General features: G+C 38.4%; 1 protein-coding gene across 3 annotated transcripts in view; it reads right to left on the bottom strand.

The window, feature by feature from the left end:
* The window catches only part of NAV3 (neuron navigator 3), an 840800-nt gene that overhangs the window by 206022 nt on the left and 613999 nt on the right, over positions 1-20779 (bottom strand). For all 3 annotated transcript variants that reach the window (XM_036299344.1, XM_036299343.1, XM_036299341.1), the window contains 2 exons: positions 6138-6206; positions 2865-3004 (listed from right to left, as the gene is read on the bottom strand). In XM_036299344.1, the coding sequence (XP_036155237.1) occupies positions 2865-3004; positions 6138-6206 (209 nt within the window). The remainder of the gene's footprint in view (positions 1-2864; positions 3005-6137; positions 6207-20779) is intronic.

Raw genomic sequence — 20779 nt, forward strand, 5'->3', positions numbered from 1 at the left:
AACTAAGACTTGTAAGAGAAGGAAGAAAGTATATTTATACTTACAAGCATTTAGGGAGCACATGAGAGTTTAATTTGGTTAATCCTTTAGAAAAATATCCTAATTAATTAATTTTAAGAGTTATAATTTCTAAGAATTTAAAGGAATAGCAATTAGAATTAGAATACTAAGGTTAGTACTGTCTGAATTCTGTCATTATAATACTATAACATTTGAAAATTCTTATTTAATTTTAATCTCATTTAGTTATGGCCAGGATATGTATGCAAATTAGCTTTGACAGAGATCAACTTGTCAGCAGATGGAATCTTGTATTGTTATATAAGTTATGCCACCACTACAAATCTTCATGTCAAAAAGATTAAATAAGATATTCATACCAAAAAAGATATACCACTGGAATAGTGTAAAGAACAAATTATAAATAGTTTCATATGAAATGTTTATTATTGTTTTGTTTGCTCTCATAATTTATGTTTTTGAAATATAAAATATCATGACACAAATATTAATTTAGAACATTGATATTGGATATTGGATATATTGACATGAATTTGTAACTCCTTATTTACAGAAAATGCCATGTAGCATGTAAAACAAATTCCAGATAGATATATTATATCGTATTATACAATTTATACTAAAGTTATTATTGGTAACTTTTAGGCATTTAATGACTATTTGAGGTATTATAAATATTTTTGAATGTGAGATCACACACATTAAATATTTTGGAATTTTTAGTTAGTTGGAATTAAAAATAATGGCTAACTCGCCATGAAAACCTTTGTCTTTTGCTCTAGTTTTGGACCTAAGGATATCTGCTTTTCATGGTCAAGAACCTTAAAATGTATGTCATCTGTCTCCACCTTGTGGTTAATGTAAATATTGCTATTTTCTAATTTATCACTGCTTCCTAAATATACTTGAGAGACTGAGAGACTATGGAAATATATGATTGCTTGCCTATCTTTGGATTTTTACTTTTAAATAACAGACATTTTTTAAAAATTATTTCACACAACAGGAAAATTCAGATACATAATGATATCAAAGTGTTAGGTCATCTAAAGAATTTCTAGGTCTCTTTGTCAATGTTATTCGTAATTGCTTGAAAAATACCATATAATTGTAGTATCACAGAGCTAAATTGGATGCTTAAGCAGCCTGTTCAGGACAACTCCATATATGTTTAGTTTCCCTTAGAATTTCACATTACATACAGACTCTGTATGACACTTTCCAGGAAAGCCTCAAAACGAGGGAAATGTTTTTCTGATAAGAAATTGTTCTCCTTTTTCTCCCCCATGAAAAATAGAAGTCGTAGGTAATACATCTTAGGTTCTTCAATCAATGGTTTATTCTATATCTTGAAGACAAACACCTAACTTCCAAATACCCATTATTTTCTTATTTTTCCATTAGGTTAAAAAACTGGAGCTATTTCAGAATCAAAACACATTGCTTTGCCCTAACTGGTTTGGCTCAGTGGATAGAGCGTTGGCCTGCGGACTGAAAGGTCCTGGGTTTGATTCCAGTCAAGGGCACATGCCCAGGTTGGGGGCTCGATCCCCAGTAGGGGGCGTTCAGGAGGCAGCCGATCAATGATTCTCTCTCATCATTGATGTTTCTCTTTCTCTCTCTCTCTCTCTCTCTCTCTCTCTCTCTCTCTCTCTCTCTCTCTCTCTCCCTCCCTCTCTCCCTCTCTAAAATCAATAAAAACAAACAAAAACACATTGCTTTCAGGAATTTATGGTCTGTCCAGTTTTGTATTAATGATGGGAAATTCTCACAAAAGTACTTAATTCCTAGTCAACTTGTCTGAGTAAGAGAAAGCTGCCTAATCAAATCATCTAGGAAACAACTTGAAATGTAACCTGAGCAAAAAGTTCCTCCCTGGTTAAATTAGTTAAACGAAATTTGCCAGCTGTTAGATTAACTAAACATATTTGTCACTTTTGAGTTTCATGTCTTGTTGCATTAGAGTTCTATATTGTGAAGAGAAGTTTAAGTTCTACTGATTTGAAAAAGCTACTTCAAAATCCAGCAGAATGCCGTAGTCCCTCACACAGTCACATTGCTTACAATAGTATAGGATCTTGATTTTTCTCATGATTTAGGTGTAAACTACATACTCGCTTGCTTGTACCCATGCTCCACGGTGAGATGCATCAAGCCAGCACCTCTTTAAATGCACATTATGGACATTGCAGAAAACTGTGCATCATACAGTTAACATATAACCTCACTTTAGCACAGACTTCCACTGTGTTCTTTCTTGCTGATTACTTTGAGTTTTAATATTTCTATTATGCATTCTTTCAAGAAAATAAAATAAACATGAATAATTTGTTTCTTTACAAGTTTCAAAGATTAAATACCCATCATAATTATCCCTCAAATGTTTATGCTCCAACCTTAATTGCCCAAAACACTATGGTACTTATTTATGTTAACTAAAGCTAAGGATTCAGATAATTTAATATAGATGTATGATTGCAGGATACATGTTCATAAACATGAGAAGACAAAAGAAAATGCTATTTATATTCCTCCAGGAGAAACTATTTGAGAAAGAGATCTTACTCTGTATACAATTAACCACTGAAACTTACATGAGTCTGTATCTTTAAAATGATCTGCAGATAAGAAAAGCCCTGAAGAAAGCTGGAATTCAGGAGGGGCAGTTAGAAAACACAGGAAACTTCACTGGTAACATTTCCATTCCAAAAGCTGTAACACTGCTCAAATGTCGCATTTAGTATGTAATTTAGGATACACATATGTTCAACTAATGTCATCATGCTGTAAGGATACGTGTAAGTTAGACTGACGCCATCATGCGGTAACAGGCTGACACTTACCCTTTTCATTGCCGTTTGCATACGTTGGAGGCTTGTTTTTGTCAATGCTGTTAAAGCTCTGACTTCTCCTATTTAAGTTAGAGGCTCCCTGGGCCTTGCTGCTGCTGCCCGCAGCGGGCACCCTAGAAGGTCCTGGGAGCCTGAAATAGTACAAGAAAAACGACATCATTATTGTACATCTGCAAAGCTGTGGAGCAGGAGGTTCTGAGCAGGGAAGTGTTCAGAGGAAAATCACAACATATGACGCTCTAAAACCTGCGCAGCAGAGAATGTTGTTTTAAGTGACAAATAAATAGCTAAGGTGTGAGAATCTTCAGAAAAAAATCTTGTTTCACTTTTCAATAAATATAGCTCCAAAGTATATTAATAATATAGAGCAATTAGAAATCAAGTCACCTTTAACTGAAAGAAACCATACTTACCATATCCTGATGAATAAACATTTGACTTAAAAGTACTGTAACAATTACATAAAAAGTGAGGGAAATAATAACACTTTATTATGTTCTCAGGGCATTAACCAGCTACCTGTAGTTGTTTAAGCTGTTCTTATCACTGTATAGATATTTGTTTTTATCTCCAGTAGCTGTATCCTAAATCAACTTGTACATCAATAACAAGAAGAATGAAGTTACTGAACCAACTGTGAAGAGCAACTACTTATTGAACACTTAAGCTAGCTAGCTACTCTAAAAGCCTGAGTTCAGAGCAAGTCCATTCATTTCTGACCAATCTCATTGTCATAAAAACTTTCATTCTCTTGCCAAAAGTAAGCACCTCACAAGTGTAGCCAACTGATCATAGAGGCACTATAACAAGAAAGACACAGGTCTCAGCAGGAGGAAATCTCTGTTCGCAGAGAGACAATTTAAAATACACCTACACTGACAGTAGCTTCGGCTATTCTTTGTCTATGAAGGACAGGGCATTATGAAATATGTGCAGAATGTCTTGAAATTAGAGGAAGTTTGACAGAAAGTTATAAACTTCAGTTATTGTATTTGGACTATAAATCTCAGTTTGGATCTTTTCTTTTACTGTTTAAATGATTTCTATATTAAAATTTTAAGTATCAAAATTTTTTCGTGAATTGTGCTTAAAATGTACAATTACTATATTTTATACTACTAACATATCTTGTACATATAATAAAATTGATCCACATAAATTAAAAACTAGAAATTAAGAACTAATACTGGCATTCTGAGATATATTTAAATACATGACAGTAAAGATTGCTATCCACTTGGTAGTGTTTGCTGCCACCAAGTGAATGCCACTGTGTACTGCTGTGATAATTTCCTTTTTAAAAGAAAAAAAAAAAACACACAAAAATAACCCAGAACTTATAAAACATCACTACATTTTTTTACTGGTATCTTTTATAAAATGTCTAAAATAATGTTTATGTCTGTTATATTGGTGCCTAATATATCACAATTTCACAACCAGTTGTGACAATATTCACATTTTAAATCAATTTACAATATTACTTAATATATTATTTCCATAGATGATTAGGAAATTGAATGCTTACATAATGTAAACACTTTTTAAAACAGTAACGAGTATTGCAAAATGGAATGAACATCAGGAAAACACAAATAGCAGCTTAAAAACAGAAGTCTTGATTTCTTGGAATAGTTAATAGTTTCAAAATGCTGATTGTATTTTGGAGTTTAAATATGTGGCTAATAAAGATCTCATCAACTATTTTGCTAATGAGAGGTTGTGTCATACACAAAATTAGAATTTTTTCCAAATGATTAAAGCGATTAAATTTTTGCTCAAGTTGAATAACAGACATTGTAAGTAAAAGCACAATAACCACAGACACAGGGATTCTGAGAATTAGTGATTGCCTTCCACAGAAAGGACTCAACTAATTAATTTGGCCAAATGTCCCAATCATAATAAATCTGAAAACTATTCCTGTAGACCCAGTCATTGATTTTAAAAGTTCTTTCCAAACTCACATGCATAAACAAACTTTGCCATCAAACTTGCCCTGCTTGCAATAAAAGTTCATCTGTTTCTAGAAAGCAATTAAAAAGCATTTTAATCTTTACTGTGACCCATGAAGCCAAGTGATCTTTAGTTCTCAGTAAAACAAATTAAAAAATCCATTTGCTCTTCTCATTACCCTCATTTGACAAGCAGGCAGAGCTCCAGATCATTCATCAAAGTAATAAAAAGAGAAATGAGAATAAAGCTAAAAAAGGAAGAAATCGAGACGTTCTATTAAATCAAAGTCTGTAAAATATATTTTACACGCATCAGTCTTGGAAGTGGTAATAAAAATGCTGATGTACGTGACAGCTCACTGTTCGATTTATAACATCTCTTCTAATTTTCATTAAATACCCTTTTAATTTGTCTCTCCAGAATAATTGTAATTATTATGGAAATGAACATAACTTAGAAAACTGAGGTGAGGGGCAAAGCATATACCTCAAGTCAAGGTATCATAAGCAGTCCCTGTGGTCAAACACTGCGCACCATGATTCATTATCACAGCAGTGACCAGTAACCCACCCCTGAGATACTTCCCCAGCAAATGAGAGGCATACATAATCACATAATAATCAGGGTACAAGACACATCTGGTGTGGCTTCAATCAGCTGTTCCACGCTACCATCATGCCTTCAGCAACTTCACGGTGAAAAGGGAACCAAACACTTTCCACACATTTTCATATACCAGTATTTTTGTAGTATTTTCCCAACAGCACTGGCTTTAAATGTCATGTATTATAACAGACTGTCTTTAAAATGCACACATCATAAAGAAGCCGACATTAAATCTATGATAGATAAAAGAACAGGCCTAGCTGACGTGGTGCTAACTTCCCCACATAAGTCTGCCAGTGTTTCTTCATTCTGCTCCAAGATGTGCAATAATTAACGAATGCCCATCTCAGAAAGCAACTGTAACGTTCGTGCGTAACTTCCAGATTCCGTGACCTGAAGTGGGTTCTTCCAGGCAATTTCTTCCTTGACTTTCTCTAAGCCTGGAAGCTAGACTTCAGCCCAGTGACAGCACTATGTATGACAAACCTAAAGTAGAAGCAGCCAAATCCATTTTCATGATCTAACACAATCACGCTCATCCCGAGACTGCATAGGAATAAGCCTCTTAGAAGAATTCAGTCCTCTAAACTTTTCATCCAGAAGAATGTAATGTTTGAAAGCAATTAGAATGATAGGACAAAGCATCATGGGGCATTTACTTGATTATCACTGTTAAGCAATACATTAGAGATAGTAACTGACCTAGTGGGCTTTTTTTGACTGGTTGCAATTCCACTGTGATTAGACTGAGCTGCATATCTGGCTGCCAGACTGTATGAGAAGAAACAGAGAAATTGAATTAAAGAGATTCTTTGAACATGGAAAGAAGGCACAAACTTACAAGGAAACTATGAGTTAATGAAATGCAATTGGAACATGAATACACATGTACAAAGAATAAATTAATTAGAAAATTATGATAATGCAACATATATAGCATGACATTTGATTATGAACACACTGTGAGATAATGGGGTGCACCCCTTGTAACGAAGTGTCATTGTTGACTTTAAAATTAAGCCTGTGTGATCCTATTCACATTATTGTAGTAGTAGTATTTTACCTTTTAAAATATTTAACCTTTGTAAATGACTATGAAAACTTCAGGAAAGCTAAAGTTTTTCTTATATAATAGAAAGATATCTTCCTCCAAAAGTTAAAATGAAAATAAGATATGAAATGAGTCATTATTTTCTTTAATAAACTCTTCTAATTTGCTATTTTAACCTGTTAGTTTCAAAACCACCTGATTAAAATATCTGATTTCTAATAATTTATTGTTGCTCTTCCATCCTAGATAGAGTGTTTTAAGGAAGTAAACTATACAGATGTTTTTCTGGAGAAAAGTTACACAAAAATTGAGATTAAATTGGAGTTAAATTCTTCAAAAACAAACAGCAATTATTGACAGCTTTTGGGCATTCTTTAATTATAATTCTTAATGATTTTAAAATTAAAAAAATCTTTAATCAAAACCACACAAGAACACGTTATTTAAACCAAGTTTTGAAGAACAGCGAATATGTTACAAACCAAACGAAAATGTGTACTTTGAGTTAAGCTGATTTCCGAATTACCCCCGGGGTCTGAAATTGGTGATCTGAAGGGTATGGTGAGACCTGAAACATGTTCACACACCCTGGGATGGTCATGGGTTGACTAATGTGTGGAGAGTCACTTCTCAGGTGACAGGGATGACTCTGAACACAGTTGTTGCATGCATAGTTTCCAAGACCTCCAAGGAAACAGGAACACATGGGGTGTTGGAATCAGGGAAGAAGGGCCAATTGGAGCCCCGCTGCAGTAGGTCCAGTTGCTTTGCTGCCATGCAAAGGGTATCTCAGTCAAGGATGGATTTCTTAAGATGATGACATATTTCCCAAGTTAACTCTTACCCCGCTGAGCCAAGTCTGTGGTGGGAACATGCAGGTCCTTAAAACTGTCTGGCTAGACAGGAATAAATCCTCATGTCAAGGAAGCTTTTCGGGTTCACAGAGCACTTGTTTCTTCACATTTGGTTTGAAATATGTTATTACTTGCATTATAGTATTGCTTTCTGTATTCTAAGTATACTGGACACTGAGTCAACTGGCCAACTGACCTCAGTAGCAATAAAAACAGAGGATAATTTAAAATAAAAACCAAAGCTGCCGAAACCGGTTTGGCTCAGTGGATGGAGCGTCGGCCTGCGGACCGAAGGGTCCCGGGTTCAATTCCGGTCAAGGGCATGTACCTGGGTTGCGGGCACATCCCCAGTGGCAGATGTGCAGGAGGCAGCTGATCGATGTTTCTCTCTCATCGATGTTTCTAACTATCTATCTCTCTCCCTTCCTCTCTGTAAAAAATCAATAAAATATATTTAAAAAAAAAAAAACAAAAACCAAGGTGTCTCAGTGAAATAAGAAAGTTAATTTAAAATTAAAAAATAAAAGTATCTAAAGTAAAGAAAACCTTTTGTGAATGTCTCAGCCTATTGTGTTAATCCAAGAGTAAGAACTACCTAAAGGTTCACCACTGTGGGGTATCCTGTAACTATCCAAATTGAACACAAAATTAGCAGGAGAGATGGCAATAAAACAAGGGACTTGAAGCTACCTTACTGGTTTCTCTTCCACTTTAAGAAATATAATTTCTAATATAGAAGTGAAAAAACAACAACAAAATTTAGAGAGATCAAGAAACATGACCCAAACCAATTTGGTTTTATGGCTCATATGTGTTTTCTAATGTAATACAAGAGAATACTTGTTGCCTATATCATTAAACCAAGCCTTCATACTTCAATCTTTTGAAATTTGGCTTCTGCTTTGCTTCCCTTGCACTTGTGAAACTGCTAATCAAAGAACACAGAGTTGTATTCAGTTCTTACCATACTCTTAACATCTTTGCATTTGGCCTCATTGTTCCCTCTGCCTTTTCAGTCTCTCTCTTTCAGAGACTGCCATACCAATAAGTGGATTTGCCCACCACCATTCTTGTCCATTTTTTCTTCCCTTTAAAGGCCCTCTTTCTTTAAAAGAAATGATTTTTCTTACGTCCTCTTTCTTCAAATACTTACATGCATTCTTTCACTTAGCAATTTGTTTCTTACCTAAGATTTCAAGTAAAATATACTAGAAACTAGAATTAATGTCTGCAACCTACTCCCAGCCATCAATATCAACTGAGTAAAAGATGTCCATTCCCATGATCCTCAAAATCACTATATTAAACTCCCCATTTTCCTTCTTTTATTACCCAAGTCCTAATCAGATCCTTTAATTTGTTGATTTCTCTTCACAGCATCACCATTTTTTTTTCAGTCCTATGGGCTTGAAACCTCAATTGTTGATTCTTCCGTTTTTCCTTTTAATTCTTGCAGATATTTAATCAAGACCATGTCATTTGCATCTACTTTCTCATTCAGTTTCCATGTTTATCACACAACTCAAGCTCCCAACTCTTCCCACAACACCTCTAGCTCCTCTTATTTTTCTTAGTTTTTTGTTTGTTTGTTTGTTTAAATCTGGCTCTGACTTCCTACACAGCAGAAAAGCATCCCCCCCCCCCCCCCCCCCCCCCCCCCCGCAAGAGTGCTTATAATACAGTGGGGCCTTGATTTACGAGTGTCCCGACTAACGAGTTTTTTGAGATACCAGCTGTCTCTCGGCTGATTTTTTGCATTGAGTTGATAGAGTAATTTGAGTTAACGAGCTCCTTAACGAGCTCGGTCTCAGAACGAATTAAACTCGTAAGTCAAGGCCCCACTGTACCTTTTTCCAATTTACAAATTTATAAACAGACTATCAAAAAGCAGGCGAGTAGATACAGCTAACACAATTATTAGTAAAACAGACACAAGGAACATGTAGACACAGCTCTGAGGCAAGTAGGGTAGATAAATAAAGTCAGAACACCAATAAACTATGGATTTTTCAGACATCTGGACTGAAGATTGCATATTTTTTTCCCTAAAATGTTGTCAAATGTAGCTACTAAGTGGCAAAAATATCAGAAACAAAAGCACAAAAGAAATAAATACTTTGAGACTCACTGTGAGTTCTACTAAAGGAAGTATCAGCTCATCTACTTGATAAAGTGGAATATCAAGAGAATAGTTTTATTTCCCTTAACATGGAAGGGAAAAGGAGACTAGAGACAGCCAATTTAAAAAAAAAAAAAAAAAAAAAAAAAAGGCTGAAACTCATCTGGTGTCCAATACACAGAAAGATTCAAACTGCCAGAACATTTTAATCCAGCCTCCGTGCAAATTCCCAGGTGGGACTGTAATATCCATTTACTACAAGGAAAGCTTCTCAAAGTAAACATCCTGAATTTCAATCACCTAACTAACCACTGGGCCGTGCTACTCAAAGTGCTGTCCACAGACCAACAAAATAGGCACCACCTGGGGCTTGTCAGAAAGACTGAATCTCAGGTCTCCTCTCAGACCTACTTGAATCAGAATCTGCATGTTAACAGAATCCCCAGGTGCTTCCTAGGAATAATAAAATTGAAGGAGCTGTGTCTACAGAAGACCCACAAACATACAACCTTGATAAAAACAACAACAAACTTGTAGTTTCCTAATTCAAACTGCATAATCTACATATCTCCTGCACACCTCATTTAGTATCCAGCTGCTACTTCAGATCCTGTTGACTCCTTCTTCTCTAGAAACCCTAATCTCATCTTTTTTTAACACAACAGTTATCTCTCCAGCCACTCCTCCTATTTCCCAGATAAAGGTCCACTCATTGACCCTTCCCCTAAATTTTGTACTATGACCATGAATAGTTTCAAAATCATAATCCTAGGCATCAGCTAATTTTTTCTCCATTCTTTTTATAGCAAATCTACATTTTATACTCAAAACTCAATCTTAATCTCAGAGTCTCCTGTCTAAATAGTTCACTGATAATTTTTAGATATTCCAACTGGACCTATCACCTACATTTCTTTCAGGTATTCCAAAAACGTTCAAAACCTAACTCATTTTCCTTCTTTCAAAACACCCTTTCTCTCTTTGATTTTGCTATTTAAATTTGGTGTCACCAACATTTTCTCCATTGAACATTATCAGGTGTCCTGATAATTACCCACTTTTTTTTTTTTTGAAATTGTTGTTGACTCTACTTGTCTGTAGGATAAAATCCAAGTTCTGTGATTTGGTTTATAGATGCTTCAGCATGTCTCCCATCCTCTTTTACAGCTTCAACTCCTCTGTACATCCTCCACCCCATGTTCTCCACTGTCACCACACCTCTTCCCTGTGGCCTTTCCACCCCCCCCCATTGTTCCATGGATTTTCTCATGAGGTTTCCTTCATCTGAAATACTGTTCTTTCTCTTACCCACATTACAAAATCTTATTTCTATTTCAAAATCTTTCCCAGACATCAACTCAAGTTGAAGCATGTTTCGAGTCCAGAGTTAGTTTTCTCTCCCACTGGTGCATAGGTCTTTATTCTTCTCTATTTAGTTGACATGGAAATTTATCAGGTTAAATGTCTGTTTCCTGAACTGATTGTTTTTTGCTCACCAGGCCAGGCATTACATTATATTCTTTTTTTTCTTCATTCTCAGTTCCTCTCATGAGGTTGGTATGTGTTCAATAACTAAATGACTTATTAATTTTTACTGGGAAGTAGTGTCAAACAATGATACAACACATCATTTCAGCTAGGAAAATTGTTTCAAGAACGGAATGATCAAAAATATATTAAAGAGAATACAGAAACATACTCATCTTCATTGTGTCCTTATTAAGTGACAGGCAGTTTATATTTTCTCATTTCTTTCTCTTTTTTTGCTGATTTTAAGGAATTCTTTTTTTAAAAAAAAAATATATTTTATTGATTTTTTACAGAGAGGAAGGGAGAGAGACAGAGAGTTAGAAACATTGATGAGAAAGAAACATCAATCAGCTGCCTCCTGCACATCTCCTACTGGGGATGTGCCCGCAACCAAGGTACATGCCCTTGACCGTAATCGAACCTGGGACCTTTCAGTCCGCAGGCCGACGCTCTATCCACTGAGCCAAATCAGTTTCGGCAGGAATTCTTTATTTTATTGAACTTACTGGGGTGATGCTGGTAATATTTGAATACTAAGTAATTTGTATAAGTTATACCTCTTGTAAGTAGCAGTATTGAAATTTAAACTTTCGTTTGTTAGTTTCTATAATCTGTTCTCTATTGTGTCATAACATGTCATCTTCTTGCCAACTGAATACAAATTGTAATATTTTAATGCTTCTTTTGCAATTAATTATTTGCCTTGTGGAACTGCAAATACCTCCAAGATATTATAATAGTAATTTTATATGTCAGACAGAAAAACACTCTTCCAATATCAAATAAATCTACTTTCAACAGATACTGTTCAGCATTCAGACAGATAACATTTAATAATTTCATTCAACAGATCACATGTAGAAATCTAGAGTAGGCAGTAACAAATGTTAAAGGGTAAGATACTTTTAGTATCAAAGCAGCTCTCCTCAAATAACTTCCAAGTAAACACTATCGTTAAAAACTTTAAGCAGCATGTTAGTCAGGGAGAGAAAATATGGCATATCATTTATAAGTTCCCACTCCCATGCCCATTGCACACATGACCAATCAATCACAGAACTTTTTTTCTTCTGCTGTTGCATTAGCCTCAATATTCTTGGCCAGGTTTCAAGAAACACCTATTAATAAAAAATAGAATAAGAGTAAAAATTATTTTCATCTCTTCTTTAATAATAAAAGGGTAATATGCAAATTGACCCTAAAGGCAGAACGACTGCTGGACTATCACTATGAGGCGCACTGACCATTTCTTGGTCTCTTTCCCCGGCTGGCAGGCTCTGATTGGCTAATGGTGAATGGGGAACTGGGGGTGGGTGGTGAGGGATGTGGGTGTTGCCAGGCCAAGACCCCTGGTACAGGGCTGGTGAGTGGGCAGCAATAGCTGACCTCTAGGTCCCTTCCCCTGGCTGTCAGGCACCGATTACCTAATGGCAAAAGGGGAACTGGGGGTGGGTGACAGCAGGGTAGGCTGCAGGCAACTGGGGAAGATGGCCCTGATCGCAGGCCAGGCCTAGGGACCGTACCTGCGCATGAATTTCACGTGCTGGGCCTCTAGTGTGCATGTGTGTGTGTGTGTGTATATTATATATATGTATAATGTACACACACACACACACACACACACACACACACACTAGAGGCCTGGTGCACAAAATTTGTGCACTGGGGGGGGGGGTTGTCCCTCAGCCCAGCCTGCACCCTCTGTAATCTGGGACCCCTTGGGGGATGTCCCACTATGGGATCGGGCCTAAACCAGCAGTCAGACATCCCCCTCACAATCCGGGACTGCTGGCTCCCAACCACACCCTGCCTGCCTGCCCGATTGCCCCTAACTGCTTCTGTCTGCCAGCCTGATCACCCCCTAACTGCTCCCTGGCCAGCCTGATCGACGCCTAACTGCTCCCCTGCCTGCCTGATCTCGCCCCCAACTGCCCTCCCCTGCTGGCCTGGTCACCCCTAACTGCCCTTCCCTGCAGGCCTGGTCCCCGCAACTGCCCTCTGCTGCCAGCCATCTTGTGGCAGCCATCTTGTGTGAGGATGTGATGGTCAATTTGCATATTACATTTTTATTATATAGGATATATATCCTATCTAATAAAAGAGAAACATGGTAATTAGCATACATCCGCTACCCTTCCCATTGGCTAATAAGGGCGATATACAAATTAACTGCCAGCCAATGGCGGCCGGCAGCCAGGAGCTTGAAGCGAACATGAGGCTTGCTTGCTTCAGTGACGGAGGACTCCAACGTTCCCCGCCTGCCTTGCTGGCCTCTGAGCTTGCAGTTTGAAACATAGTTTCAAATATAGAAGCTAAACAAAACCCCCGAAACCTGCTTTCAGCGAACGGGGATCTCAGAGCTGGAGTTGATACAGTGTTTCGATTATAGAACACAAACAAACCAGATACTTGCTTTCAGCAGCAGAGGCCTCAGAGCTGGAGTCAGAGCTAAAGCTGGCCCAGAATTTAAAAAAAAAGAAAAAAAGGAGCAGTTGGGAGCTTCAGTAACCCGCCAGCCTGAAAACAGCCCTCAGCCCCTCACCCAGACTGGCCAGGCACCCCAGTGGGGACCCCCACCCTGAAGGGTGTGTGACCAGCTGCAAACAGCCATCATCCCCTCACCCAGGCTGGCCAAGCACCCCAGTGGGGACAACCACCCTGATCCAGGACACCCTTCAGGGGCAAACCAGCCGGCCCCAACCCGTGCACCAGGCCTCTATTCTATATAGTAAAAGGGTAATATGCCTCCCAGCACCGGGATCAGTGGAGCCGCAAGGCCTCCTGGCATTGGGATCAGCGTGACGGGGCAGCGCCCAAACCCCTTGATCGCCCTGTGGCTCTGTGTGTGACAGGGGGTGGGGCCACAACCTCCCTATCAGCCCTTCTCTGTTCGTGACAGGGGAAGGCACCCCAACCCCCTGATCAGCCCTGCTCTGTTCCTGATAGGAGGGAGCTCCCCAAACCCCTGATCGCCCTGAGGCTCTGTGTGTTACAGAGGGCGGGGCCACAACCTCCCTATCCACCCTGCTCTGTTCGTGACAGGGGAAGGAGCCCCAACCCCCTGATCAGCCCTGCTCTGTGACTGATAGGGAGGAGCTCCCAAACCCCCTGATCGCCCTGCGGCTCTGTGTGTGAGAGGCTGCGGTGCCCCAACCCCCTGATCGGCCCTGCTCTGTGTGTGACAGGGTGCGGCGCCCCAACCGCCCCCCCCCCATGGGCCCTGCTCTGTGTGTGACGGGGTAGAGCCATAACCTCCCCATCGGCCTTGTCCTGAGTGTTACAGTGGCGGCGCCCCAACCCCCTGATCCGCACTGCTTTGTGTGTGACAGGGGGCGGTGCCCCACCTCCCCTATCAGCCCTATTCTGTGAGTGACAGGGGGGAGCTCCCCAACCCCCTGATTGACCCTGCCCTGTGCGTGACAGGGTACGGAGCCCCAACCCCCTGATGGGCCCTGCTCTGTGCGTGACGGGGGGCAGCGCCCCAACCCCCTGATTGGCCCTGCTCTGTGCATGACAGGGGGTGGTGCCGCAACCTCCCCATCAACCCTGCCTTGAGTGTGACAGGGGGCGGTGCCCCAACTCCCCAATCGGCCCTACCCTGAGCGTGACTGAGGGTGGCATCGCAACCTCCCGATCCGCCCTGCTCTATGCATGACAGGGGGCGGCGCCCCAACTCCCCAATTGGCCCTGCTCTGAGCCCGACCAGGGGCTGCACCTAGGGATTGGGCCTGCCCTCTGCCACCCGGGAGCAGGCCTAAGCCAGCAGGGCGTTATCTCCTGAGGGATCCCAGACTGCGAGAGGGCACAGGCCAGGCTGAGGGACCCCCCTCGCCCGCCCCCCCCCCCCAGTGCACAAATTTTTGTGCACCGGGCCTCTAGTGTGTGTTTATATATATATATATATATATATATATATATATATATATATATATATATATATGAATCACCAGAAACTGTCCCAAAGGACATTGAAGAACCATCTTTCTCAAAGCAACACACACAGGGTAAGCCTTCCAGAACCTTTAAGTCTAAGCACTATACAGAATTCAAAAGTGTCTCAAATATAGAATTTAATAAATGCTTTTTTTGTGATATGTGGTTATATGAAAACATATAGTTCTGATATGCCTAGAAGATATAGCATATTTAATATTTCAACCAGAGTTTCATGTTAGATTTATACTGTAGATTTCACAACTAATTTGAAAGATAAGAATAAATATCTCAGAAAATGAGGCATTCTTCAACATCAAAATAAACCCTCACTATTTGCCTTTAAGAAGGTAGCAAACAAGCTACCATAACTCTGAATATATTTCAAAAGGAACATTGTGTGGTTTGCTCTCTTTACCCATAAATGTAGTCACTAGAATTTTGTTCTGAGACCTCCTCTCGCCCCACTCCCACCCCAGCTTTATACAATTTTCTTGAGTAATCTCTTCCATTGCTATGATTTCAATCAATAAAACACAATTAAGCTAATGTTCTCAGGTCTTTATCTCTGGACTTGACTGTTCTCCTGGGACCACACTAGAAATGGCCCCACTGAAATCTCAAATTCATGAAAGCCAAAGCTGAAATTTTCCTCTCCACCTCCTTCTCTTCATCTGTCTCCACTCTTACATTATTATTTTATTCTTTATTGAAGTACATCACTATTCAGTGAGACAACAAAAATAGAAATGTGATGACTTTCCTTCACCCTTATCTTCAAACACTCCCTGAGATTGCTGTCCTGGAGAGACCCTGCTTAACCATTATTCCAGCAAAGCTGCCAGACACATGAAATAAGAAGTTACCTTAGACATCGATTCTCCAGCTTCAGAGGTTTGGCTTCCCAGCAGCTTCCTCTAGAGGTGTGCCCTGTCTGATTCGTAGGCTCACAAAATCCCTAAGAATAATAATGGCTATTGCTTTGTGCCACTGTACTTGTTTTTTTGTTGTTGTTATTTTTTTGTTAATCCTCACCTGAGTATATTTTCCTGACCAAGGATAGGGATCAAACCTATAACCCAGGTACGTGCCCTTGACCCATGAAATTGAACCCATGATTCTTTGATGGGTGAGGCCAACACTCTAACCACTGAACCACACAGGTTTGGTTTTTTTCCAAACAATAATAGATACCTTTAACACAGTTCTAGCTACACTTTTTCCTTGGCTAGATAGTGGCCATTTTCCTGATAGTGAAATGACATTTCTCTCATCAGTGCCTTCCCATGGGCTCTTTCCTCTAGCTGTGGTCACTGATCACTGTACTCTGTTAGCGTACCTGTTGAATGATGTGGGTAAACAGGTCTTCTAATGGAGTGTGGGCAATCTGAAAGGTAAAGCATCACGGTTTCTCAGCCACATATCTAGCATAATTCTTGGCATGTAGTGGGGGCTGAATCTTTATTTGTGGAAAGGTAACATCGGAACTTTCAACCACCGATGGGGGGGGAAAAAACTGGGCTCTAACGTAATATATAAAGAATCACTAGAAATAATATCATCTGTCATTAAAACATTTCATTTCATTTCCATATGGCATTCATTAACTATGCCCAACTGCATAGTGATTGGTTAACACATACAAGTCAGGCACAGCTCGGCCAGTGTTTGCTTAGCGGTTGAACATCGACCCTGGAACCAAGAGGCTACCAGTTGGATCCCCAGTCAGGGCACATGCCAGGGTGGTGGGCTCCATCCCCAGTATGGGGCACGCAGGAGGCAGATGAAGGATGATGTTTCACTCTCATTCATGTTTCTATCTCTCTAGCCCTCTCCCTTCCTCTCTCTCTAAAAACCAATAAAAACATATATTTTTAAAAATCAGGCACAAAACAGTCATTCTTAAAATGTATATACTTCATAAAAATCTAATTGGATAAACTATGCTTATCAGAGCAAGATAGACCATAAGGACATTTTTTCATATTATGTAGATTTTTTAAAAATATTTTTTTATTAATTTCAGAGAGGAAGGGAGAGGGAGAGAGAGATGGAAACATCAATGATGAGAGAGAATCATTGATCGGCCACCTCCTGCACGCTTCCCACTGGGGATCGAGCCTGCAACCCCTTGCTTATGCCCTTGACCGGAATCAAACCCAGGACCCTTGAGTCCACAGGCCTATGCTCTATCCACTGAGCCAAACCAGCTAGGGCTTATGTAGATTTTTATAACTACCTGTATTAAGAAATTTTATGGAAAATTATTTTAGAATCTCCCCTATTCCTCCCTTGTCTATCTACCCTGTCTTGATGTCACACGAACATATTATGAGTGGAAATCCCTATACAGAAACCCTACACAGTCATACATTAGTACTCTTGATTCCCAAAGAGAGATAAAAGTATGCTTAATCATAACATCATTTGTCCTTTTAATAGCACTGGTACCCAAGGCACCAAGGAAGAATACAAAGAAAGAAATCACAGAATTTGATGTAAGAAATTTCTTGGGCATGGGGTTTACTTAACAATTTTTACCTCCTGATGGTACTTTTCTTTTACAAGATGCTATGTTAAAAAGGTAGAAATTATTTCCTTCAAAACTCACTTAATATACCTTGAGAGGAGATAATGAATATGCTACCCAAGATATACTATAATTAAATGCATGGGAATAAAGTTTTAAACTGAGAATTTTTAGACAAAATAATCTTTGAAGACAATGAAACACATTCACTAAAATTTTAAAACTGAGATAGACGGAAATATATTTCCTTATATAGCCTATGATTGCTAAGTATAGGAATAAAACCATGTATCCAGAATTAAGATTTGAAGAATTCTTTTAACCAAATTCTTCCTTTAGTGTAAAGATTTTCTCTTTGTTGGATCCTTGTGCAATGTTATAAAATAGTAACTGACCAGCTCATAGCTCTAAGAAAGAGGGAGGTGTTCAACTACTTCTACAAAAATACTTTTATACCTCAAAACCATGTATGTTCTTTTAAAAATATTTGACATTTTGCAAAAACTATACTCACATCAGAGAGTGTAATAAACATGCTTTCTCCCTAAATTCAAATTTCGCTGAGACTTTTCTAGAAACAGCTATTGCCTAATCCATATATGAGTCAGAAACTTAGCTTTCATTCACATGTGTTTCTCTTTAGTAGCTGGGTGGCTGAAATATCATCCCCATCATATGTGAGACAGGTTACTGGGATAACTTATCCCATTAGTGAATTATGGTATGTAAATATGTTATAACCTCTGTCTTATCTTGAATTTCAACTGACAGTTAATAAGGCCACCAACATGGTTTGCTTTCCTGGGATCTCAAAACAGTAACTAAAGAGAGAGATGCCTGTGTAAGATAGTCCTGCATCAGAGTCTCACATTCTTTTAGGAATGTAGAATTTCATGATAAAGGAGAACTCAGGAAACCAGGGTTGTATTTCTTTCACAATGTTACCATAAATTAGGTTTTCCACAGTGCTTTTACTTACACATAATGTAAGACATTCTGCTATTCTATAATTTTTTTCATTCACAATTTTCAGTATGGGATAAAATTATAGTGTAACGCGTTACGGATTCCTTTACAAAAGTAATGTAACCCCCTTTAAAAACTTGATCCTGAATACCATCAAATTTTTTAGACAAAGCTATTTTGTTAAGTTGAAAATTTAAACAAACTTTTCCAAAGACTAGCCTGATTAGTGAAAAATATGGTTAAAACTTCTAAAGACTTAAAAAGTGTTGTAGAAACACAAACTATGTTAAAATATTTCTCAGTGCACGAAAACGATCTTTATTGTGCTTTTAAAATTATTATAGAAATTGATGTTTTTAAAGTGTTTCAAAGACCAATTAGAAAGTCAATTTATAGGGCTCCTCTCAATGTACTGCAAAGTAAATGGAATCATCAGTACGATCATTCTCATCTTATTAAGGGATGGCTGGGGTCTCAAAACATCTGATGGTGAGCTTTAGTAAAGGCTGCCCCAGACTTACAGAGAGAGAGGCTGATATTGTTTTACTTCTTATGAGACGAAGAGGTCACTCAAAGAGCAGGAGGCACTAGAGGTGGTGAGAAGTGGAAGCATAGGAAATAGAATATCTAGAGGCAAATGTTGACAGTGTGCTTTATACCAGAGAAGGACCCTCAGCCAATGGCTAACATCTCAGTTGCAGAAAAGTGTATGTCCCTTGAATCCGATTCTGTGCTCACCTGTCATCCCCTGACTATAACCTGGTTTTCCCTGTAGGTCTAACTATAGGAAAATAATTCAGTGATCATACTGACATGATTATTATGGTTTTTGTGATGGTTGCATCTTCCATAAGTCAATAAGTTGACATTTTGAAGTACACCATTTAGTGGAAAATATTAATAATTCCATATAGTATAACATTGCAGGTATCATCATAAAGTATATATTACTAGTGCTCTATTTGAGAAGAGAGTGCCCCATAAATAATAAAAATAAAATGGAACCAAACAATTTCTCATGCTTGGCAGACAATGTTCATAAAATGCATAAACTGGATATCTGAATGTCCTATGGTAAAATGTTAAAGAAATAAAACACAAATCAATTATTCTGAATCACAGATATATGATGATACACAAATCACATTTTAAAAAAATAAGATTTGGTTTTTGTAAGACCAAATTATAAAAATTGGCTCACTGTTGTTTTTATCTAGATACCTATGTCAAAAAGCACAAGTTTTAACTTAAAGTCTCTAAATGAGGAGTCGGTCTCACACTTGAAAATTTATATTATATCCTCAAATTTCCCTTGGAAAGATAAAATATAATTATGACGTTTTCATTTTCTACCAGGTGAAACTATATTCAATTAATTGATTTTTATTTTGTTAAAGAAAAAAATTAAGTTATCAGAACTAACAATGATTGTGTCCGTGCCTTTGAGACTGCAACTCGGGTAGTATTGCCTTCTCGCTGATGTGTTGTTAGTAACATGTTAATAATGGAATAATAAGCTTTTAAGTTCACATCAAGGATAACAGGATAGGGACAGGGGAAATAAATAGGCAAGAGACTTCAAGATATTTTGGAGAACTGAATAAATGGAGCCATGTAATGGAAAACACATTGTGAGGGGAGCTTCATTCTCGCATACACCCAGTGGGAGGATTAAATCTAGAAGAGGAAGGAGGGAAATGGACAATCAAATTGCAGATAAAATGACAGGACTCTGAATAAAAGGGAGATTAACCCAATGTCCATGTCAATAATTATCAGTGACCAGTTATGACCAGACATAAACAAACCAATTAATTAAACATCCAAACAAAGGAGAAGCAATTTTAACTATAAAAACTGAGTAACCCCAGAAAAAAAGACACTGACATAGTTTACCTGGACTTTTTCCTCTAAAGCAGTGGTTCTCAACCTTCTGGCCCTTTAAATACAGTTCCTCTAGCATATCGTGTTGTGACCCAACGATAAAATTATTTCCGTTGCCTCTTCATAACTGTAATGTTGCCACTGTTATGAATCGTAATGTAAATACCTGATATGCAGGATGGTCTTAGGCGACCCCTGTGAAAGGGTCGTTTGACTGCCAAAGGGGTCGCGACCCACAGGTTGAGAACAGCTGCTCTAACGCATCATTACATGAGCCCTGGCCCATTCTTAAAGTCATGTCTCAGTTTATGCTTACATTTTAATCCACTTTCAACAAATATTCATGGAATGCCATGAAGAGTAAAGAAGTAGAGATTCTGCAGAACATATTTACTTATAATTTCTATTATTTAAATAATCCACAGGTTTTCAAACCTTTGGAATCATCCTTTACTTGGAAAAATCATATGTATACAA

This window comes from Myotis myotis, unplaced genomic scaffold, assembly GCF_014108235.1.
Source record: "Myotis myotis isolate mMyoMyo1 unplaced genomic scaffold, mMyoMyo1.p scaffold_m19_p_3, whole genome shotgun sequence".
Classification (NCBI taxonomy): domain Eukaryota; kingdom Metazoa; phylum Chordata; class Mammalia; order Chiroptera; family Vespertilionidae; genus Myotis; species Myotis myotis.